Below are 24738 nucleotides of genomic sequence, written 5' to 3'. Positions count from 1 at the left end.
CCCGGGCTGGGACGTGGGACAGACCCCCTCGCGATGGTGACAATGGACAAACGGCACACACCACCCTGTGCCCAGATAGCCCTTGTGCTGCTCACCTGCAGTACAGCATTCCATCAATGACACAATCGACATGCCACTTTACCATGAAATAGGCCTTTGCCTTGGATGACTCTGCCTAACTGCAGGCTAATGGAAGTGTCCCGGGCATGTCTAAGGTGGGCGACGATCAGCCATGATGTCAGCAGGTTAGGCATATTAACTGTATTTTCAACTTATGATATTTTCAACCTATGATGGGTTTATTGGGTCAATGAAGATCTTTATATTAGAGTTAAGAGTTAGATAATGTGGAGCCGTCTTAATAAAAGAGGGAAAAAATTTTGTTCATCCATCTTACAGGACTGTTTTCAAAAATAATCTTACCAGCAAATTACTTACAAGCAATAGACTCATAAGCTGGAAGGCCTTTCAAGGCATTTCAGACAGGAGGCCTATAGCTAATGCTTCTCAGGTGTATAAAAAAATAGGTATGTCTGCCTTGGGGGCAAAGGAACAATGACATAAAGGTACATGTATAAAAACATACATTTTGTTTAACTATCTATTTGTACAGGTATCATTAAAACAGTCCTTTCAGAAACAAAAAGTGACCAAGACTATTTCATTCTCTAATGAGGACTTACTTCCCTGGTGGTCCAGGGGTTAAGAACCTGCTCGCCAATGCAGGGACCCCTGCATTGGACCCCTGCATTGGTCCCCAGGTTCGATCCTTGGTCCAGGAAGATTTCACACTCTGCGGAGCAACTAAGCCCACGTGCCACAACTACTGAGCTCACACTTTAGAGCCAAAGCTCCACAACAAGAGAAGCCACCACACAAGAAGCCTGCACATCACAACTACAGAAAGTCTGAGTGCAGGAACAAAGACCCAGCATAGCTAAAAATAAATGATATATTAAAGAATAAATAAATGTTTTTTAAAAAAGAATCTAATGAGCAAGAAGGACTATTTTCACTTTATAAAGCAGGAAACTAAGGCTGAGCACCAAAGAACTGATGCTTTCGAACTGTGGTGCTGGAGAAGACTCCTGAGAGTCTCTTGGACTGAAAAGTGATCAAACCAGTCCACCCTAAAGGAGATCAACCCTGAATATTCATTGGAAGGACTGATGCTAGCAGTCTGGCCACCTGATGTGAACAGCTGACTCACTGGAAAAGATCCTGATGCTGGGAAAGATTGAGCGCAGGAGGAGAGGGGATGACAGAGGACGAGATGGCTGGATGGCATCATCGACTCAACGGACAAGAGTCTGAGCAAGCTCCAGAAGACGGTGAAGGACAGGGAAGCCTGGGTGTGCTGCAGCCCACGGGGTCACAAAGAGTCAGGCACGACTGAACAACAGCAGGAGCCCAAAGAGAAGGCTCCTTCAAGGCCACACTGTGACCCTGCCTGTGAGCTGGCGCAGAGCAGGTGGTCAAGAATCTGGAGTCAGCTTTCTAGCTGAGGGAAGGCTGAAATCAACTGGGAAAAGACTTGACTTGTTTTACAAATAGAACTTGTGCTACAGAAATGCTATACAGTAACTATGTGAAAACTGAAAGTCGCTCAGTCGTGTCTGACTCTTTGCGACCCCATGGAGTATACAGTCCATGGAATTCTCCAGGCAAGGATACTGGAGTGGGTAGCCTTTCCCTTCTCCACGGGATTTCCCCAACCCAGGGACTGAACCCAGGTCTCCTGCATTGCAGGTGGATTATTTACCAGCTGAGCCATAGGGGAAGCCCAAGAATACTGGAGTGGGTATCCTTTCTCCAGTGGATCTTCCTGACCCAGGAATTGAACCGGGGTCCCCTACACTGCAGGCGGATTCTTTACCTACTGTGCTATCAGGGAAGCCCATATAGTAAGTAAAGCAGCATTCAACTGGAATCAAAATATATTAACCCAAATGTAAGAGCATAAAACCTTGATAATACCAAACTTGGGATGATAGTAAACTTACGCATACAATTTTGACTTATAAATTAAGCATTCTTAGCAAGAAAAAAAAAACCACTCTAATAAATGTTTTTGTGAAGTACATTAAATACTGTTAGAAACAAATAAAATAGGGGTCTGAGGACAGAAGAGTCCCTAGTCAGTGGGTGGTGGAGAATCAGGAAAGTCCCTCTGGAAAGGTTGGTGTGGACCAAGGACCACGGGCCCTGCAGCAGGAAAGGACAGAGGCAAGACAGGGGAGGTGGGGAGGGAGGGTGTCCTGGGACCTCGGGGGCCAGCAGGACAGCACCAGAGGGTGCACACCGAACCAGGTGACAAGGAGAGAAAGGAGGCAGGGCAAAGTCACCACAGGCCTTGGCGGCAGGTTCAGATGTTATTTGGTAGGCCACCAGGAATGGCATGTCCCAAGTGACATTTTAGGAAGGTGTAATCTGGCAAGGACACACACAAATAATTAGACCAAACTGTGGTTAAGAGGCTGTTGGTATCATAGTGAAAGTGAAACACTAGGAAGTGGGAAAAAAAAAAAAATTCTGGGCTCACAAAGCAGCAGTAGGGGTGGAGTGTAGAGACCACTCGACAATATATGACAATAAAGTTCCGAGCAGATGAAAAGTAAGAAAAGAAATCAGACAAAAATAACAGAGAAATACCAGCTAACAGCTGATCCTGAAATCCAGGAAGGAAGGCCTAAGCAAGTGTGTGTGAGCTTAGTCGCTTTAGCTGTGTCCCGACTCTTCGCAACCCTACGGGCTGTAGCCCAGCAGGCTACTCTTGCCCATGGAATTTCCCAGGCAAGAATACTGGAAGTGAAGTGAAATGAAGTTGCTCAGTCATGTTAGACGCCTTGCGACTCCATGGGCTGTAGCCTACCAGGCTCCTCGGTCCATGAGATTTTAAAGGCAAGAGAACTGGAGTGGGTTGCTATTTCCTTCTCCAGGGGATCTCCCTGAACCAGGGATCAAACCCACATCTCCTGCATTGCAGGCAGGTTCTTCACTACTGAGCCACCTGAGAAGCCCATGCCAAGGCATAAAAGCAATGAAAAACACCACAAAGAACTTAAGTTTTGGATCACATAAAAAATTTATATATTACCTATAAAAGTCATTAATACCAACAGGTAACCAAAAAGGGAGAAATCTACAAAAACAGGAAATATGGTATATAATCATCACATACAGAAGTCATACAAACTGCAGAGAAAAATTAAACCCAAAGAAAAAGAATGGACAAAGGATTAAAAACAGAAATATAAATGATTACTAAACATACATACTCTTCAAGATTATTATTAAATGAGAAAATAAACATTAGACACTTAGCCCAGTGCCTAGTACCATGCAGGGCCTCAGTAAAGTGTCACTGCAATGAACTCTCATATCAGCAAAGCTAAATGACATAAACCTCAGGAGGTGGGGACTGGGGATAGAAATTAGTACAACCCATTATGAACCATTAGAAAATATGGATGAATCATTTTATTATACACCAGAAAACTGAAAACAAACTCTACTTCAACTAAAAAAATTTTAAATGTTTATGCCTTTGGTCCAGAAATTACCCTGCTACTCTTCAGAAGCTATTCTAAAGATAAAAGCAAACCTTAGAACATGGGTTTCTATATCAATATGCTCACCGCAGCATTACCCTAAAGAGAAATAAAAACAATCAGAAATACCCTAATTGTCCAAGAACAAATACTCCACAATAGAATATTATAAGGTTATTTAAGATGCCTTTAAAAAAAATATGCCATTAAAATGTTTATAATAGTTAACTGGGAAAAGGGATTCAGGGACTTCCCCGGCAGCTCCACTCTCCCAACGCAGGGGACCTGGGTTCAATCCCTGGTCAGGAAACTAGATCCCACAGGCTACAACCAAGACCTGGCATACCCAAATAAATAAAATTTTTAAAAAAGAAGGGATTCAAACATACAAATAGGTCTTTATAAAATATATACACAAAAAGTTCTGCAAGATAATGAAAGTATAAATACTATTACTATACTGATGTATTAACTAATATTAATAATTGAGTATTAATAATATTATTTCCCAGTGGCAGATAACATGAATTTTCCTTTGTCCTTTCTATATGTTCCAAATTTTCTTCTATAAGCATGTCTTGTTTTTATTATAGGGGAAAAATACAGTCTCTGAGGAAAGTAGGTGACAGGCCCCTGAAACCAGATGAAGGAGAGCTGTCACAGTGAAAGGACTGAATACACTGGACCAGGTTCCAAAGCCAGTTATGAGGCTTAGGGTCTTTGCAATCAAAGAAAAGGGTGACCATAAGAATAGGCCTAGAAATTCAGCGATTTACACCACAATGTGAATGGCTTGACAGGCAAAATCTTCCCATACAGAAAGCATCTTTAGGGACTTCCCTGGTGGTCCAGAGGTTAAGAATTCACCTGCCAAAGCAGGGGACTTAGGTTCAATTCCTGGCCAGGCACTAAGATCCCACATGCTGCAGGGTAACTAAGCCCACACGCCACGCCCACTGAAGCCCTCGCGCCTGCAGCCTGTGCTATAGTTACAGAAGTCACAGCTTCTGCAGCTAGAGAAAGTACCGCATGAGAAGCCCGCACACTGCAGCGAAGAGCAGCCCTGCTCACCGCAGAGAGAGAGAGCCCACACACAGCAAGAAGACCCAGCGCGCCATAAATAAATACATAATTTTTTTTTAAAAAAAGCATCTTTACTATGACAGAAAGAAAAAGTCGTTTTACTCTGAACCGGTTTTTAAGCAAGAGAAAGGCTCTGAGTACGTGTGCTGGTGGTGGGGTTGGCGAGAAGCAAGCTGCCCTTCAGCACACCACTCCCACATATTTCTAAAAGCTTGCTGATGTCTCAGGAACAGGGGCAGGGGTCAGGAGCCACACTCCCAGATGCAGACACCAGTTCTGTTCGGAACTTGGCTATCATGGGCAAATTACTTAATTGCTCTATGCCTCAGTATTCTTATCACAGAATGTAGATAATGTCAACCACTTCAGTGGTTTCTTATAAGGACTGGATGGAAATATATGTGAAGAGCTTAGTAAGTGTCTGAGATACAGTAAACATTCAATAAGTGGAATATGAGGGAGCTCCCTGGTGGCCTAGTGGTTAGGAATCTGGACTTTCATTGCCAGGGCCCAGGTTCAATCCCTGGTCGGGGAACTAAGATCTTGGAAGCTGCGAGGCTTGACCAAAAATAATAGTAATAATAAGTGGAATATGAAGTTATTCTATGTCATTTCACTGCCAACCAGAAACAAGGTGGCAGACTCAGGGTGGATAAATCAGAGCAAAGGATGAACACACTTAAAAACTGAGATGATGTGCATCCTGGCAACCCAAACTGCTCAGGTGGCTCAGTGACTGCCGTGGGAAATGTACTCATAGTAGTTATGGATGACTCACCTAAATTCAGGTGAAAACCATTAGCTGCTGCCTGCCCTCCTGCATGTTACTTCATTGTGTCTAACACACCATCTATACGATATCACATTTCATGAGATGATAATAATAGAATATAAAAACTTAAAAATAATAGTTCCTTAAGAGAAACATTTACACTCACTTTAATGCATGTGAAACATCTCTTTGGGAAGAAAACAATAAGAATCACAGTCTTTTGAAGAAATGGTGGGAATCTGCCTGCAGAAATGAGAACTATAGTCAAGAAGTCCTGTTTTGAGCAAAGATTTAATCTGCTCAGCATATACAATCTCCTTCTAGAAAATGTGCTTTTCTCCCTCTTTAGAGCCTGCTTGCAACCAGGGCTTCCATTAGAGACTGCAAATTCTCTAGAACTGTGTGAAGACTGAACAGTAGCAATTCGGGAGATACAGAAGAAACAAGAGCAGTGCCTTTTTTTGCAGCCGTTTTTAAAACTCTGGCCCAAGTGTCAGGTTTGAACTTGAGAATTTCCCTTCTGTCCTTTCTGGAGGTGGAAGGCCTCAGGCCCCCTTGCTCCAGGCTGGACGCCGTCTTTAATGATGATATATGAGAGTCCTTGCCCCTTGGCCCTACTAGGGGGCGTCAAACATGGGATGCTGCCCACCCGAGTATCAACAAGTGAATTATAAACTGTGTCAATCCGAGTTAATGCAAAGCTGTAATCCTCTTTAACAAGAGATCAAATCACTGCCATGAGTTATGTTCATTCGTAATCTGATAAGGAAGAGAGGGAGCCTCTAATAAAAGAGTAATGGGAGCTTTTAATGATGCTGGGGAGAGGCAGGGCCCGTGCAAGCGTTCCCGCTGATTAGATCAGTGTTGCATATATTTGTGCGGGCTTGTTTCACCTGTCAGAACCACCTGTGTCTTTTTAGGAGATAAGCCTCAGAGAAAACATCTGTATCTTAACCATTCTTGCTGGCAAGATTTTCAGCAACGAAAAGTCCTCTGTGGAGGGTATTTCTGGGGATATTAGACAATGTGCTCTCAAATGCTGAGCTAACTTCATTGAAATATTTCACCATTATTCAGCGCATTATGTCTAATAAAAAGTGTGTATGGGGGGGTACAGTAGGTAATGGGGAATCAAAAATGGTCTAAGTAACTTCTGGGTTACCAGTTAGGGCGACAAGAATGCCATGGGTACGATATGCCCACACTCAGGGTGCAGACCCACACACAAAAATGGCGCAAGAAGATAAATTGCCTGCACAAATTCTATTATACAGAGGCACCTCAAGAACAACGTGGCAGTGATGTTGACAAAGCACTTTACAAGGCTGGATCACATTTGTACGTTTCTAAAACTTCAGATGTAAAACAATAATGTATTTGGTGCTTAGTGGTTATCATTAAAGGATTCTCTCCTTGTTCTTTTTAAAGCCAGGAGCTTTCTGGAAGGAGTGGGGAAAAGTAGTTTTTGCCTGGAAAGGAGAGAAAGGGGGCCAAAATAAAAGTTCTTGCTGTTCCTATTGAGAATTTAAGTTCTTTGCAAAGGGATGGAGTACCTACAAAATGTTAAGATTGCTATCATTTTTGTAACAAGAAAAAAAGCTTCTCAGGAAAATCCAAGAACCTAACCCTCTTCATGGGCAGTACCAAAACAGGATTTAGCTTGCTGTCTCTGAAGCTGCCGTTAAATGCAAGGGAAACACCAGCTTTCTTAGGGATACACGAAGTTGACTGCTGCTGCTTGGCCTGCTTCTGTGCTGGCAAGAAAACCCACAGCGACAGAGCAAGCAGTTCCCATGAGCCCCCTTCCCAGAGCCGGGGCCGGGGCCAGCTCGGAGGAACACATCATGACCTGCCTCAGAGTCTGACTCAGAATTTACTTCTCCTACTTGTTACACCAGCATTTTACTATCTGACCTCCATCAACATGGCAAGTGAAGAACAAACTTCTTTAAAAGTCTGCCTTGGGGAACTTCCCTGGTGGCTCAGTGGTAAAGAATCTGCCCGCCAATGCAGGAAACATGGGTTAATCCCTGGTCCAGGAAAATCCTACATGCCACAGAGCAACTAAGCCTGTAGGCCCCAACTACTGATTGCGCTGTAGAGCCCAGGAGCCGCAGCTACCGAACCCCTGTGCTACAACCCCTGAAACCTGCGGGCCCCAGAAAAGGGGGGCTCGATGAGAAGCCCACACTGCAATTAGAGTAGCCCCGTTGTCCGCTACTGGAGTTGGGGGAAAGCACCTGAGCACAGCCAAAAATAAATAAATAGAAGCCTGCCTCGGGGGTTTCCCTGCAGGTCCAGTGGCTAAGACTCCATGCTCCTGATGGAGGGGGCCTGCGTTCAACCTGTAGGCAGGAAAATGGTCTCACACACCGCAACTAAGAGTCTGCATGCCTCAGCTGGAAGAGTCCAGATCCTGCGTCCCATAACTAACACTCAGTGAAGCCAAAATAAATAAAAAATGTATATAAGAAAAAAGTCTGACTTGCAGGGTCTTTCAAAAATACAAAAACGCAGATGATTATTTCTGCAACTGACAAATTCTTCATTTCGTTAGAACCATAGTAAAAGGCCACCTGAATTCTCGCTTTGCCCTCCCTCCCTCTGGTCTAACAGCACTCCAGGGCTTGCCACCGTGTAGTGTAAGCTGGTTCTAAAATATCCTTGATAAGCTTGGTGAGCGCGGAATAACTTCAACAGTCAGTGAGGTGGACAGCAATCCTGTAAATCATGCAAGTAACATACCGGCCTGTTCCCGAGGTGGCGACACTACATTTAGAGGAATTCTCTGCCATCAAGGTGACAAGGCCTTTGTCCTCCTCAGCCCATGTATTAACTCCGCTGCTTCAGGATCACATGCTGCTTTGCCCTCCTCACAAAGGTGAGTGTGAAGGGCACACGGGAGCAGCACTGCCCCATGCCAAGAGCACCCGAGGGCCCAGCAACGCCAGCGATCGTTTTTAGACCTGTGGTCACCTCCTCGCTTGCATGCAGACATGTGACACGGGGGCAAAGTGGGCTTTCTCTTCTTTCCTCTCAGTACCAGGAGCGCTCATCAGGCCTGCAATAGAAACCCCCTGCATCCCTCCTAATGGGGTGGTATGAAGTGTCAGTGGTTACCTGAGACTTTCACTAATAAAGGAAACCCGAGGGTGTGTAAAGTCATGTGAATCAGTATGCAAGGTTTACCTAGATGATGCCCCCAAACAGAATTCTGGTAATACAGGAGCAAACTGGGCTACTCCACACCTTAAAAGAGTTTTAAGTAGATTGCTTGAAGAGTAAATCACCTAGCATGAGAAAAGAATAAGTATCAGCAGAAATTACCTAAATAGATAACACTACACAGACTGCACCACAGGCAAAATAAAATGAAGATGCCGCTCACTACCTTTGTAAAGATCCTTTTACTCATAGTAATTCTTCCTTCACTAAGAATATTCTAATACCCTGTGTTAAAGCTCTCTGCGTTCTTTCCCTTAATGAGAGCTATGCTCTGGTCTCAATTCAGTTCAGTTCCACCAAGGGCAGATTTTTTGAGCTCAGAGTGGACAAATGACATGGAGGATTCAAGGCCAAGTAACAGCGCTTGGATTCTCTCCTTCTCCTCTCTTCATTAACACTGGGTACTAATCTAACTCAGGCAAATGTGTGAGGCGATAAACTGGATCCAAGAAACAACTAAAGAAGAGAAGGGCCTCTCTCTCCAGATCTGGGTGTGGTAGGAACCACAGGTAGAGCAGCCTCTACCAAAAGGGCCAGAAAACTTGTTATGGGCTTCCCTCATGGCTCAGTGGTCAAGAATCCACATACCAGTGCGGAAGACAAGGGTGTGATCCCTGGTCCAGGAAGACCCCAAACACAACACAGCAACGAAGGCCATGTGCCATGACCACTGAGCCCATGCTCCAGGGCCTGGGAGCCACAGCTACTGGGTCTCATTCTCATGGCAGGAAGCTAAAGCAAAACAGAAGCATGGAAAATAAAACGTCTCGCTTTGCCCATTCCTCATCTGAGTTCTTTCCCCACAGGTATTTTAAATATTATCAATGTAAGTTCTGTAACATATATATTCACATATTTTTAAGTATTTAGCTGCTTAATTTAAATTTTTAAAACATAAATGGAGATTACAAAAACCTCTTTTTTTCCTAGTTAACAAAATAATCTGGAGTTACTTCCATAACAGCATATTTTTAAAGGCATCACTCTTTTTTTGATCACATATGTCTATTTACTCAAAAGTAGGATTATAATACAGTACTTTGTAGTTTACTTATTACACTAAACATTATGTTAATACATACAGCTCCACTGACTCCTTTATTAACTGCTTATAACTTCACTGAATTCTTTTCTGTGATTCATTTTAACTACTCCCCTATTGATGGTCATTTAGATTTTTTAATTTTTTTCTCCATTTAAACAATGCTGCAGTAAAGACTTTATACAAAAATATTTGCCAACTTGCTATTTTCTTAGGTTAATTGCTAGAAGTGGATTTTTCTGGGTCAACAGATATATTTACATTTAAAATTTTTTAAAGCGTTGCCAAATACCCCTCCAGAATGATTTTGCCAATCATGTTCTTAACAATAGTATACGAAAGTGTCTGCTTCCTCACACCATCAACATGGGGGATTATCAATCTTCTAATGCTTTCCAATTTAATAAGAAAAAATGAAATGTCATTATTATAATTTGCATCTTTTGATTAATAAGATTGACAATCTATTTTTTGGCCATTTGTAATTTTTCTTTTATAATTTCTACGTTTGAATGTTGACATGCTTCACCCACTATTTTTATTGGGATATTCTTAAGAGATCTGCAAAAACTCTTTACACAGCATTATTACATGGTAAAGTCATGTTACACTGAACTATTTCTTTACAATTTTTTCATATACTTATAACTTTGTTTTTGATATCTTTTTTAATTGACTCACGTAGTCAGATCTACCAATACCTTTCTCTGTGGCTTCTGGCCTTGGGGTCGTGCTTACAAAGCCTTTCTCTACCTCAAAATCATTAAATCTTCTCTGTTCATACATGTGCACTAAGAATGACATGTCTGTAACTCTGCTGTACTCTACCATAGATACAATTGTAAAAATGGGCTGGATTTTCCCAGAGGCTTACCTTCAACAAATCTAGATACCATTTAAAAAAAAAAAAGGCATGTCTGTAACTTAGCAAAGCCAAAATTATTCCCCTAGAGAAATGCAGCATGCACTGAGACTGAAAAGAAAGGCCCCCATTTCTCAGCGTTGTGTGGTGTATACAAAGTGGGAAACCAAATAGTACCGTGCTAGATTATTTCCATTTATGGAATTATCTAGACAAAAACAAAATAGGCCTTCCTCCTAAGAGAAAGTAACACTACGGGCTGGCTCTGGGAGACTTGATATTCAAAGCAGAAAGAGCGAATGGTCACTTATTTGGCCTATGGTTAGCCTGGCCTATCCAGACCACGCAACATGAGCATGAGCCTGTGTGCCAGCCTCAGTGTCCTCAGGAGCCACGCAGAGGGCGTATGCTGGGTTCTCCAGCTCTGAGACCTCTATTTAATGCCTTGCCACACACACAGTGGCTAAACCAGCTGAGAACAATGCTGATAATTAGCAATGTCCACAAGGGGCAGCTGCTTTTTCCTATAAGCTCCAAATGCCACATGAACTGTTGCCCAGCAAACACAATCCCATCACCTCCTCTCTCACCTGCTCTGCTGAAGTGGCAATGTAACAGGGTTCTGGCCAACGAGATGTGAGAAGTCTTTGGCAGTCTTTCTGAGAAGCTTTTACTGTTCTGATAAAAGAAAATCGATGTGGCTGACACTACTCCTTTCCTCTTCTTCCTACCCAAAATGCATGCTTGATGGCTAACGCTGCAGCAGCCACCTTGGGACCACAGAGGGAAGAACCAGAGATGCTGGTCCCAATACCACTGAGAAGGGAAAAACACTGCTAGTCATTACCTGCCTCCCCTAGAATTATTCTGCCAGAAAAATAAACTCCTGTTTGCTTATGCCTCTGTAGTCAGGTTCTGTTTCTTATATATCAAGCCCAACATAATCCTTAATAATAAAGTCACCTTCAAGTTATCTTTACATCTAGAATACAGGAGGCCCTCAAAAATTGTGAGTAAATAAATTAGATTCTGGAAAACAAGGCATCCTGGGGTATCAGGTGACTCAGGAAAAGTCCCACCTAGGAATGACAGCTGGTCTCCAGACGGTGCAGCAATGCTGTATCCAAAAGGTGCCCTAATACTTAGACCAGGCTCTCTTTATGTCTGGAATAACAGTGTACCTGGATGGGTCTGTCTTCCTTTATAAGAACCTGACTTTCCTTTCCTGTTGAAGTAATTTTTTTCATGTCATCCCGACAGAGAATCTAAGAAGCATGCATTTCACTCTATTATTTTTAAAAACAGATTAGATCAAGAAATAGATGAGAAAAAAAAACCCTAAAACAAAACAAGTAAAACCAGCTAGACATAAGCATTCACAGGCAAGCATAGGAAGTCACAAAGATGTGAGTATAAATTCACTCAGAATCATCCATAAGCTGTTTTGTAATCAGGACAAAAGCAAACAAAAAAATTAATCACCATTGTGTTCAACTAAACCTGCATATCTACTACTTTTCAAGGGGAGGAAATCTGACGGAGTTTAGTAGTAAACTAAATACTCTCAAATAAAAAGGCTAAGTACAGCTTGAGGGATAAAGCTGGCAAAATCCACATGTGCCTACATTATGACCAATAATATCACTTGGTAAAGATTTATGTTTTAAAACGTCTATCACAGCATTACAACAATGATAATTTAAAACAATTTAAATTTCCAAAAATTAGCAGATGGCTAAAATAGATATTACGTAGTCACTTAAATTTTTGAATAATTTTAATGATACTAAATGGTCAGAGTATGCAAAATATTTAAATAAAAAGATCACAAGAGTAGAATATAATTGTAATTACATAAAAAGAAAAACAAGAACATACTGAAAGGGAAACCATAAAGACTGAAAGGAAATGCCCTCAGATGTTAAAAGTGGTAATGTCCTGTGCGTGTGTATGTGGTGCGTGTGTGTATGTGGTGCGTGTGTATGTGGTGCGTGTGTGTATGTGGTGCGTGTGTATGTGGTGCGTGTGTATGTGGTGCGTGTGTATGTCCTGTGCGTGTGTACGTGGTGCGTGTGTGTGTGGTGCGTGTGTGTGCACACTCGTCCTATCTCCGCACACTGACAGAACCTAGAAACAATGATGCCTAGAATAATGAGCATCTCAGCGCCTAGAACTTGGTTTCTAAAAACCATACTCCATTAAAAACAGTCAGCATTCCTTGGAGAAAGAGTGATTCCAGGACTGGAAATGGGAAAATGTGAGATGAGCCTAGAATACCTTGCTGTGGTGGAAAGTAAAAAGTACTCAAAGAATAAGTGGGGATATCTCAAAAAGATGAAACCAGCTTGAAGGGACTTCTATTAATCTGAGACAAACCAAAATAAATAACGACAACAACAGATTCTAACTAACTGAATAAAATAGGAAAGCATGAGTCCATATTGATATAAATGAATGTAAATAAGAGAAGAGATATGGCTAGATAAGTATTATTATAAAAATATTATGTTGTAGTAGAATGCCAACTAATAAATATAGAAGGAATGATTCTTTAAAAATGGATAATTCTTTAATTATCTCTAAATTATGAGTATACTTTTGCATACACGTTTCCAGTTTGCAAAATGAGCATGTACTTCTTTTGTAAAAAATGCTCAAAAAAACCCCCAAATTCTCAACAGTACTCTGAACAAACAAGACATAATGCACATCCCTAGAGCAAGCTCTACACCCATTTTTAAAAGGAGAACATATACATAAAATCCCAAACACATGGAGCAAGTGTGTGTGCACTGTCCCAGCCCATCTATCTAGAGGAAGAGCTCAGATGTCCAAAGCAGGTGGCTAATGTTAAAAACAAAACAGCAAAAACAAAAACCCACCAGAGACAGCACTGAGATTTACAAAAATTTTGTTTTGGTTTTACAGTAACTATGGGAGTGAAGAGATGTTACAAGGACCCTTTCAGTGATGCCGATGACAAATGGTTAACTGATAAGAAGAAACGGAGAGGGCGACAGGCTTTAGTACAGGTCAATACTGGGCTTTCATGAAGCCATTTGAGACATATAATTAATCTATTACTCACCTGGCATCATCATTCATTGTGGTATGGTCAATAGGTGCCATGAAGCTCAGCAGCTTGCTAAGCACATGAAACCTAAACAAAGTAGGAAAAAAAAAACAGGCAGCAACATTAGTAACTATTAACCTAGAAAAGGAAACACATTCTATGAGGTAACAAACTCCACATGATCGCAAGAACATCCGGCTCCAGAGTGGAACAGGGAATAATTTCTAGGCATGTGCCACTCATAACCATAAAAACCCTATTCTCCTGTAACAGTGTTATAGGAGAAAAGTCTGATAAGGGCACATTGTAAATGACAGTAGTTCTACACAACTCCATTATCTCATGACCCAAAAAAGGGCACACATTTGTGCCCTGAAGCAATACACTAAGCCTTAAACATCACTCCAGACAAGAGGTGGTGAGGACCGGATTACCCCATTGTCCCCTTCTCTGCATATATCCTGATCATTTTTCAGTTGGGAGCAGAGGCAGTGGCGTACCATCCAAATGGAACACCTCATCACTCACTAGCACTGGTTCCCGGAGTCAGAAAAGGCTTCTGGAATCACCTTCATTCACCAGTTCCACCAGACCTTTCATTTCACCCTTCTTAAACTAAGGCCTACAACTGCTACGTAAAGCGTCTACTCCCTACATTTTCAGTCAAGGTGTTATAAAAATTGAAGTTGTGTCAATTCCATCTCCCACCAGTAGAAAAAAAGAGGTATTTTTATACAAAGTGCTTTGAGATCCTCTGGTGAAGAAGGCTGAATAAATATTTGACATTACACACACCAAATTAGAGCTAAGAGAATTCAAAGAAGGTATCCCCTTCTATTTAAAAAAGAAGAGGCTGTAGGACATGTCATATAAAATTCTAACCAAAAAAAAAACACCTCTTCTTGGGCAAAATACTATCCACACAAAAATGATATAACATATGTGTAATGTTTCACCATTTAAAAAACATTTTTACCCACATCAAAGAATTTGATTCTCTACCACCAAATAGCCAAGCCTCCCAAATTTCAATCTTTAAAAAATGAATTTTAAAGACTAATAGTGATAAGATTTTTCCCATTACAAGAGTAATAGAAAAAAGCATAAATCCATTACAGAAAATTTGGAAAACCAACTAAGTACACAAAAAATGCATACATATTCTTTCATCTACAGAAGGACTGTTACAAATATTTATTAATATTATTAATATTTTGGTTAATTATGTTCATTTTACATAGTAATCCACACAACACAATTTCCTACTCTTTTCTTCCACTTAGCATTGTATCTCCATAGCTGTATACAAAATTCCAAGAAGTACTATAAATATATTTTCATATTTCTGAACAGTCGTATTGTTTCCAATTTTTCACTTCTTATAAGACGCAAAAACAAAATCTCTGTTCATCATACTTCCTTTATGCCCATTACCTCCTAATTATAAAAAGTAATATATAATTACAAATTCAGAAATACAGAAAGAACTGACAAGTCCCCTGTAATCTCTAGAAATAATCACTGTTAATTAAGTTTGCCTATAGCATTCTCCATATATAAGACAAATATAAACAATATATTTTCACATGCTCATGCATCATGCATTTTTCCACTATGTCATACTGTATTCTTTTTAATAGTTCCAGAATATTCTGTTGCGTCAATATATTGTAATTTACTAAACCTCCTATTGATAAGCATTTATACAGTCTTCCCCCTTATACTTCCCTGGTGGCTCAGATGGTTAAGCGTCTGTCTACAACGTGGGAGACCCGGGTTCGATCCCTGGGTTGGGAAGATCCCCTGGAGAAGGAAATGGCAATCTACTCCAGTACTAATGCCTGGAAAATCCCATCGACAGAGGAGCCTGGTAGGCTACAGTCCATGGGGTCGCAAAGAGTTGGACATGACTGAGTGACTTCACCCCCTTAAAAAAGCATTATAAACAGTGCTAAAGTGAAGATTCTTTTCTTTATTTTATTGAAGCATAATTGATTTACAAAGTTTTGCTAATTTCTGCTGTATAACGAAGTGATTCAGTGTGTGTGTGTGTATATATATATACACACATGTGTGTGTATTTAACTTATATGCAGAGTACATCATGCGAAATGCCTGGATGAAGCACAAGATGGAATCAAGATTGCTGAGAGAAATATCAATAACTTCAGATATGCAGATGACACCACCCTTATGGCAGAAAGCGAAGAGTAACTCAGAGCCTCCTGATGAAGGTGAAAGAGGAGAGTGAAAAAGCTGCCTTAAAACTCCACATTCAAAAAATGAGCATCATGGCATCCTGACCCATTACATCATGGCATCCTGACCCATTACTTCATGGCAAACAGACGGGCAAACAATGGAAACAGTAACAGACTTTATTTTCTTCGGCTCCATAATCACTGCTGATGGTGACTGTAGCCATGAGATTAAAAGACGCTTGCTTCTTGAAAGAAAAGCTACTACCAACCTAGTCAGCATATTAAAAAACAGAGACATTACTTTGCCGACAAAGGTCCGTCAAGTCAAAGCTATAGCTTTGTATGGATATGAGAGTTGGACCGTACAGAAAGCTGAGCGCCAAAGAATTGATGTTTTTGAACTCTGGTGCTGGAAAAGACTCTTGAGAGTCCTTGGACTGCAAGGAGATCAGATCAAACTAAAGGAAATCAGTCCTGAATATTCATTGGAAGGACTGATGCCAAGGGTGGGGCTCCAATTTTTTGGCCACCTGATGTGAAGAACTGGCTCACTGGAAAAGACCTGATGCTGGGAAAGATTGAAAGCAGGAGAAGGGGATGACAGAGCATGAGATAGTTGGATGACATCACTGACTGGATGGACATGAGTCTGAGCAAGCTACCAGAGTTGGTAATGGGTAGTGAAGCCTGGCACGCTGCAGTCCATGGGGTCGCCAAGAGTTGGACATGACTGAGTGACTGAACTGAACTGATATATATACACACACACATTTTTTTTCATATACTTTTCCATAATGGTTTATCACAGGGTATTGAATAGAGTTCCCTGTGGTATACAGTAGGATCTTGTTGCTTATCCATTCTAGGTTGCCATGCCCTCCTCCAGGGGACCTTCCCAAACCAGGGATCGAACCCACATCTCCCACATTGTAGGCAGATTCTTTACCATCTGAGCCACCAGGGAAGCCCTTTAATGTCTTTTAGGCTTCACCAAACTTCAGTTTTCATCTGAAAAAATGAGAACTATTTTTGGCTATGTCCAAAGACAGGTTTAATTCACTGTCTAGACAAAGACTATGAACTATACCCAATAGTTGCGTTGTCTGATCCAGGAGTCATTGGCCACAGGAGGCTTACTGAACACTGGAAATGTGCACCAGATTTTGAAAATTTCAGATGGAAAAAATGTAAAATATATCACGAATAATTTTAAAACAACAAACTGTTAAAATACTATAAGCTAGATATTGGGCTAAATGAAATGTATTATTACTTAAGTACACTTATTTCTTTTCCCCCCTTTTTAATTGCAGCTACTAGAACATTTAAAATTATACATGTAACTGAGGAACCTATTTGCAGGGCAGGAGTAAGAGTCCAGACTTAAGAGAGAATGGGCTCGTGGACACAGCCAGGGAAGGAGAGGGTGGGACAGACTGAGAGAGCAGCCCTGAAACATACGCATCACAAGGCGTGAGAGAGACAGCCAGGCAAAGCCCCTGTATAACAGAGGAGTTCAGCCTGTGGCTCTGCGATGACCTGGGGGGGCGGGGCGGGAAGGGGTATTACAATCATGGGTATGTTGATAGCTGATTCATCCTATACACGGAAGAAACCAACACAACACTGCAAAGCAATTACCTTCCAATTAAAAGAAAATTTAAAAAATTACACATGTAAAGGTACTTTTTATTGGATGGCACTGCTCTGTGGAATACCTTTATACTTTAATACAATATATTCAATAACTAGTAACTGCATGGTGAAGGACAGGCTTTTAAGTAGTAATCAGATTAAAGATGATTTAATACAATGCATTTTTACCTCATCTCAGTGCTGAGGATGGATGCATGTTTTAGTATTAAAATTACCAACCATATTAAGAAGGAATAAATATAATTTTGTTGCAGAAGAACACACAAACACAAAACACAGTATGACATTTCATTATTAAAGGCCTGAGACTTTAATTCATTTACATTAAGATTCTGCTTAAATCAGGATCAAATCCACTTACAGATAATGCTGAGTAAAATACTGGGAATTAATAATCATAATTATTTCCAAAACCCAGCATATTTCCTTTTTTTTAATGTTATTTTCTAGCATCCAACTAGCAAACTGCTAACAACCAATCTGACCAGGGTGATGCCACTGACCTGCTATCATTGAAATTAATGTTTCCACAAGGCCATGTTCACCTTTGCTATGGTATTTCTTTTTTTTCCAACCCTACCACAAACATACCACCCTTATGGCAGAAAGTGAAGAGGAACTAAAAAGCCTCTTGATGAAACTGAAAGAAGAGAGTGAAAAAGTTGGCTTAAAGCTCAACATTCAGAAAACGAAGATCATGGCATCCAGTCCCATCACTTCATGGAAAATAGATGGGGAAAGAGTGTCAGACTTCATTTTAGGGGGCTCCAAAATCACTGCAGATGGTGACTGCAGCCACGAAATTAAAAGACGCTTACTCTTTGGAAGAAAAGTCATGACCAACCTAGATAGCATATTCAAAAGCAAAGACATTACTTTGCCGACTGCTGCTGCTGCTGCTAAGTCGCTTTAGTCGTGTCCTACTCTCCATCCCTGGGATTCTCCAGGCAAGAACAATGGAAGTGGGTTTCCATTTCCTTTTCCAATGCATGAAACTGAAAAGTGAAAGTGAAGTTGCTCAGTCGTGCCGGACTCTTCACGACCCCATGGACTGCAGCCCACCAGGCTCCTCCATCCATGGGATTTTTCAGGCAAGAGTACTGGAGTGGGGTGCCATTGCCTTCTCCAACTTTGCTGACTAAGGTCTGTCTAATCAAGGCTATGGTTTTTCCTGTGGTCATGTGTGGATTCGAGAGTTGGACTGTGAAGAAGGCTAAGTGCCGAAGACTGATGCTTTTGAACTGTGGTGTTGGAGAAGACTCTTGAGAGTCCCTTGGACTGCAAGGAGGTCCAACCAATCCATCCTAAAGGAGATCAGTCCTGAGTGTTCATTGGAAGGACTGATGCTGAGGCAGAAACTCCAATACTTTGGCCACCTCAAGCAAAGAGCTGACTCATTGGAAAAGACGCTGATACTGGGAGGGATTGGGGGCAGGAGGAGAAGGGGACAAAAGGATGAGATGGCTGGATGGCATCACCGACTCAATGGACATGAGTCTGAGTGAACTCCGGGAGTTGGTGATGGACAGGGAGGCCTGGTGTGCTGTGATTCATGGGGTCACAAAGAGTCGGACACGACTGAGCGTCTGTACTGAACCACAAACAAAGAGCAAAGCCTGCCCATGGTGGAACCTAGTACCAGTGATGACAGCTGGCACACCACCAGCTCTTCTGGAGGTCTAATTTAAAGGAAGTTATTTACGACATGTATTCTCATCTATCCTGGAGAAGGAAATGGCAACCCACTCCAGTAATCTTGCCTGGAGAATCCCATGGACAGAGGAGCCTCACAGGCTACAGTCCATGGGGCTGCAAGAGTCTTGGACACGACTGAGCAACTAAACCTATTCTCATCTAGCCTAGGCCCTTTGTTAAAACCTTCACAGCAGAGTTCTAACGTAGCCTAGATATCATGTCGGTGCCTCCTAAGTCCTAGCCACAGAAACAACTCAAGAGCCACAGGTTAGACGTGGACTCTAGAATCAGACCAATTAGCTTAAATCTACATTCATGATTACTAGCTCTGTAACAGTGGGTGAGTCACTTATCTGAAGTACTTTACATGAGTTAGCTAATTTCAATCTGCATGACAGTCCTATGGAATGTGCCTTCTATTATCATACTGGCTTGACAGATGAGGAAACTGAAGCACAGAGAGATGTTAAGTGACTTGCCCAAGGGGTCTCAAGGCCAGTCAGTGCAAGAGTCAGATTTCAAACCTGAACATTTTAGCATCGGAGGATGTGTCTTTTCCACTTCTGCATGTAAACTGCTCTGCAGTGCCCGACAGAGAGAGTTTTATAAATGTTAGTTGTCGTTATTGCTATATATGAACATCACTGATTCTGACCACATCCCACATGGTCATGGTCACAAAGAGAGCCTCGATGAATACAGGTGATGGAACTGCAACACAGTTCAAAGCACGTGACCTTATTTATCACTTTTCCTCTTACTTCTTGTGCTGTGCTATAATTGCAGACTTACGGGAAAGTTACCAAAGTAGTGCAGAGTTCATGTACACCTTCACCTAGTTTCCTCGAATGCTAACAACTTACACCAACGTAATTATCAAAATTAGGAAATTAACACCTGTACAGTCCATTACCTAAACCACAGGCCTTATTCAGTGTCACCCATTTTTTGTCCCACTGTCCTCTGTCTTTCCAGGATCCGATCTAAGGCCCCATAGTGCAGCTAGCTGTGATGCACTGCTCCAATCTCTGACAGGTGCTCAGGCTTCCTTGTTTCTCAATGACTTGCTACAGTCCACAGAGTAAAGTCCAAATGTCGAGTATGACCACGATTTAGCACCCACTCATTCACACAGTCTCACCTCCTGTTATTCCCTCATATTTACTTCAAGTCTGCCAAAACAAATGAACTTTGGTTCCCAAAACAGACGGGGATATTCTCAAGACTGTGTTTGGCAAACATTATTCTTTTTGGCCTTTCCATAGGCTAACTCTTCCTGGTCTGCTCAGTGTCAAGTGTGAATGCTGCATCTCACAGAAAGTCTTACTTGATAAGCGGGTTAATTTTACTGTCACGATCATCCGAAAACATGTCTGTGAGGCACTACAGTAGGCAATAAGGTTGGAATTAACTTGAAAAAAATCAGCACAATTCTTGCCCTCAAGGGACACACAATTATAGATATTTGCCCTAGCAGCTTTAAAACTCACAAAAATACAGTAATGTAGAAAAAACATCTTTTGCTCTTTTCAATTCTTTTGAAGAGCATATATTTGCAACAGCAATGCCAATAGGTAAACACAAGAGAAATCAAAGACTCTAACACTTTCAAATGTTTATTATGTACTAGACATATACACATTATTTGAATCCTCAAATCAAATCCATCCCTCAAACCAAATTAGGCTTCCTTGGTGGCTCAGACAGTAAGTAAAGAGCCTGCAATGTGGGAAACCCAGGTTTGATCTCTGGATCAGGACGATCCCCTGGAGAAGGGCATGGCGACCCACTTCAGTATTCTTGCCTGGAGAACTCCATGGACAGAGGAGCCTGGAGAGCTACAGTCCATGGGATCACAGAGAGTTGGACACAACTGACTCTCTCTCACACACATACACATACAGGGATTAGTATTTCAACTTATTAAATGAGTAAAGTGAGGCTCAGAGAATAAAGAGCAACCAACATCATACAGCCAGACAAAGCCAGTCTCCTGACTGAAATCCTGGGCTCCTCCCTCGAGAGAACATTTAAAGCCTCACAGAGCTATTAATTAATTAACTAGAAGTATAGTTGATCTACAACATTGTATTAGTTCCAGATATACAACACTGTGATTCAATATTTTTATAGATTATACTCCATTTAAAGTGATTATAAAATAATGGCTATATTTCCCTGTGCCGTTCAATTTATCCTTGCTGCCATTTTATTTTGCACACAGTAGTCTGTCTTTTAATCCCCATATCCCCATCTCACCCCTCCTTCTCTCCACTGGTAGCCACTAATTTGTTCTCTCTGTGAGCCTGTTTCTGTTTTGTCATGTACATTCGTTTTATTTCTTAGATTCCACATGAAAGTGATAGCATACATAGAGTGTATGTCTTCTTCAAAGTTCCAATTTTAAAAGTGCACTATTGGAGAAAAGTCTAATCTCAAAATTAAAGAACAGGTATTTATTCAGCCTGATCAATTATAAAGTACTAGTAGTAACATTCTTCTTTAAATCCTATCAGGGATGGGGATACAGAAGAGACAGGTGCCTCTGTGAGGCACACAGGTGAGTGAGCAAGTAAACGAACATCCCAGTAGGAGACTGATGCAGTCTTGGGATAACAACAGTAACAATAATAGGAATAATGGCAAAAACACACATAGTGCTTGCTATGTCCCCGTTGTGGTACTGTGTGAGTCGCTCAGTCGTATCCAACTCTGTGTGGCCCCATGGACTACAGCCCGCCAGGCTCCACTGTCTATGGGATTCTTCAACAAGAACACTGGAGTGGGCTGCCCTGCCCTTCCGCATGCTGTGTTCCTGGTGCTAGTCTAAAAGCGGTACGTACATGTACTCATTTAATCCCTGTAGCAACCCTACAAGTCTGGTACTATTATCAACCCCATTCTACAGATGAAGAAACTAGAACAGAGAGTTTAAGGGTCTTGCTCAGAGTAACTACTAATTGGTGTCAAAGGTGGGATTCAGACTTAGGGAGTCTGGCTCTTGAGTCCATGCTCTTAACTGGTAGGTAGATTGATAACAAACTTGGGAGAAGCAGAAAGGTTTGGAAACTTCGGCACATGAAAAAGGTTAAACAAATTGTAACAATTTAACCTGAGATTTAAGAAAAGTGACTTTCAGTCAAAAGATAATGAAAAGCTGCTTTGCACTTCTTCAAACTTAAAGAAAAATAAGCATTTCCTGATGAGTTCTGTTAAATACTAAAACAGGTTAATTAAAGTAGTGGAATCTGCTTCTCTGAAGATACTTAAAAATGAGATAGATCCACATTTGTCCAGAAATAATTTTAATGACAGGCAGGCTCTAACAAAAATGTGGGATTAGCTATCTGCCTAAAACTGGCCTAACACAATGAGTTTAAGATTTTTTTTTCAATGTGCACTTGAATTACAAGTAGTTTCTTCGACACTGAGGCCTTGTGTGAGTGATATTATGTAATATATAAAAATAGTTACAAGGAATCTCAGTCTGAAAGCACAGCAATGTCACTTCTACTCTGGTTCCTTCTTTGTTCCCATTCTTTTTAAGACTTTCAAGGGCTCACAGGTTTGAGGGCTCTCCTCCACTCAGATATGTTTCTGTATTCTCATAAAAGTTCCACTCCTCATCTCATTAAAGCACAGTGTTAACAATCTCTGGAAGCCTTCATTTTTTATCTTTTTAGCATACTAGGAACATGTATGGCATCATGAAAATGGACCAATATAATTCTGCTTAAATAAGACTACAAAGCACAATTTTTACATTGTAATAGGAAATCATTTTTCAAAACTAAAGTGAAAGTGAAAGTGAAGTCGCTCAGTCATGTCCAACTCTTTGCGACCCCACAGACTGTAGCCTACCAGGCTCCTCTGTCCATGGGATTTTCCAGGCGATAGTACTGGAGTGGATTGCCATTTCCTTCTCTAGGGGATCTTCCCAACCCAGGGCTCGAACCCTGGTCTCCCGCATTGTAGACAGACGCTTTACCATCTGAGCCACCAGGGAAGTCCTTTCAAAACTAAGGCAATTTCAATTCTCTTGTCTTCTTTTTCGATTATGTCTCTTTCAGGGAAATACAAATATTATTCAACCTATTCATTCACAGCAGTAGCACAAAAAGTAACTAACACTTTCCATTTCAGAGTAAGAAAAACTGAATCTCAAAGAAGTCTCAAATATTGCTCTAGTGATTTTTCTGCTCCTTAAAAACAGAATCATAAGAATAGAAAAAAAAGTCATAGCCAACATTCAAAAGAAGAAGTAACAACACACAATGTTAACATTTGTTCTAAAAAGTAACTCACCGAAGTTTCCTTCCTTTGCTGGCTTTTCTATCTACTTTCTTGTGGATTTTGCTTCGTAGCTTCTGGATTGCAAGCCATTGCCTGGGAAATTCACAAGTGATGTTATGCATCATCAATAGAAATAGTTACATGTGTTGACAAATCAGAATTTTTCTCACTAACAACACTGCATAAGGAAATCATTCAACGTACACCAAGCTCCTCAAGACAGACTGGGGCCAAGCGACTAATCGATTGAAGAGGATTTGTGCAATGGTCAAAAAACAAATGGCAGCTAGGAAATTCTCCAGCAGATCTGGTGAACAATGCTCCTTAGTATGTGGAGTTACTGTGCCAAGCGCTAAATCTACCAGTCTGCAGGGAAACCCATCAAACTGAGTGTAGCTGCTTGGGTTTGCTGTTGATGTTAAGTTGCACAGCCCATTCTATGACTAAGATTGCACCTGCTGTTTGGTCTGAACATGCGAATTCTTTAAATCTAATTTTCCCATTGTCAATACTCAGCTGCTTTTCCTTGTGCTTTCCATTTTTTCTAAGTGTTAAGAATTATCTGCTATTGATACTAGTTTTATAGTCATTTTATTTAATTTTCATTTCAGCTACATTATTTCAGAATGTGTTGCTGAAAGGTAAAGGGCTTTCCCTTCCCCCTCCAAAATAATCTCGATACCAGGAGCCCCCAAATAATCTCAATACCACTGTCACACCGAAGAAAAGTTAACTACCAAATATTCAGTCAGTCTTTGAATTTTCCAGATTGTCTCAATTTTACAGTTAGTTTGTTTGAATCAGGATCCAAACAAGAGTCATATATTCAGCAAGTCATTTTAAATTAAAAGAAATTCATTTTTCAAATAAAGGATACTGGGCTAAGAAAATCTTCATAAATTGCTTATATGAACAAAATGTGGGGGGTGGGGAACGGAGAAACAGCAGCAGTTGGTCATCTTACCTGACTGAAATGAAAGTTCAACATCAAAAAAAAAAAATCTAGGGAAATCCAATTACTGTAATCTTAATATAATCTTAATTACCATAATCTATTTTATTGTAAAGTCAGATAGATGTACAATATAATCACCACTTAAATGCAATTTGCTCAATCACATTAAATTTATAGTGAACAGCTCTCTATAGCATTCCAGTGATATATAAAATATTAACATCCTATCCTAAAATTCAAAGGTTTTACTCACATAAAATTATTCCATCAGCACAAATTTTTCCTTGTGATCTCTCAGAATGCTGCTCTTCCCCAGAATCCCATTCTGAC

General features: G+C 40.9%; 1 protein-coding gene and 1 long non-coding RNA gene across 2 annotated transcripts in view; both read right to left on the bottom strand.

Moving 5' to 3' along the window:
- The window catches only part of AATF (apoptosis antagonizing transcription factor), a 111757-nt gene that overhangs the window by 12573 nt on the left and 74446 nt on the right, over nt 1-24738 (bottom strand). Inside the window, exons 10-11 of the mRNA XM_069602781.1 lie at nt 23466-23546; nt 13624-13695 (exon numbers count right to left, since the gene is read on the bottom strand). Of these exons, the coding sequence (XP_069458882.1) occupies nt 13624-13695; nt 23466-23546 (153 nt within the window). The remainder of the gene's footprint in view (nt 1-13623; nt 13696-23465; nt 23547-24738) is intronic.
- LOC138447211 (uncharacterized) lies at nt 8596-11213 on the bottom strand. The gene is made up of 3 exons (XR_011259736.1): nt 11126-11213; nt 9220-9363; nt 8596-8696 (listed from the first exon to the last, which is right to left on the bottom strand). It is a non-coding gene; the product is annotated as an uncharacterized lncRNA (long non-coding RNA).

The sequence above is a fragment of the Ovis canadensis genome, chromosome 11 (assembly GCF_042477335.2).
Source record: "Ovis canadensis isolate MfBH-ARS-UI-01 breed Bighorn chromosome 11, ARS-UI_OviCan_v2, whole genome shotgun sequence".
NCBI classification, from domain to species: Eukaryota; Metazoa; Chordata; class Mammalia; order Artiodactyla; family Bovidae; genus Ovis; species Ovis canadensis.
Note: the sequence above shows the minus strand (reverse complement) of the source record. Positions and strands in the feature narration are given on the sequence as shown.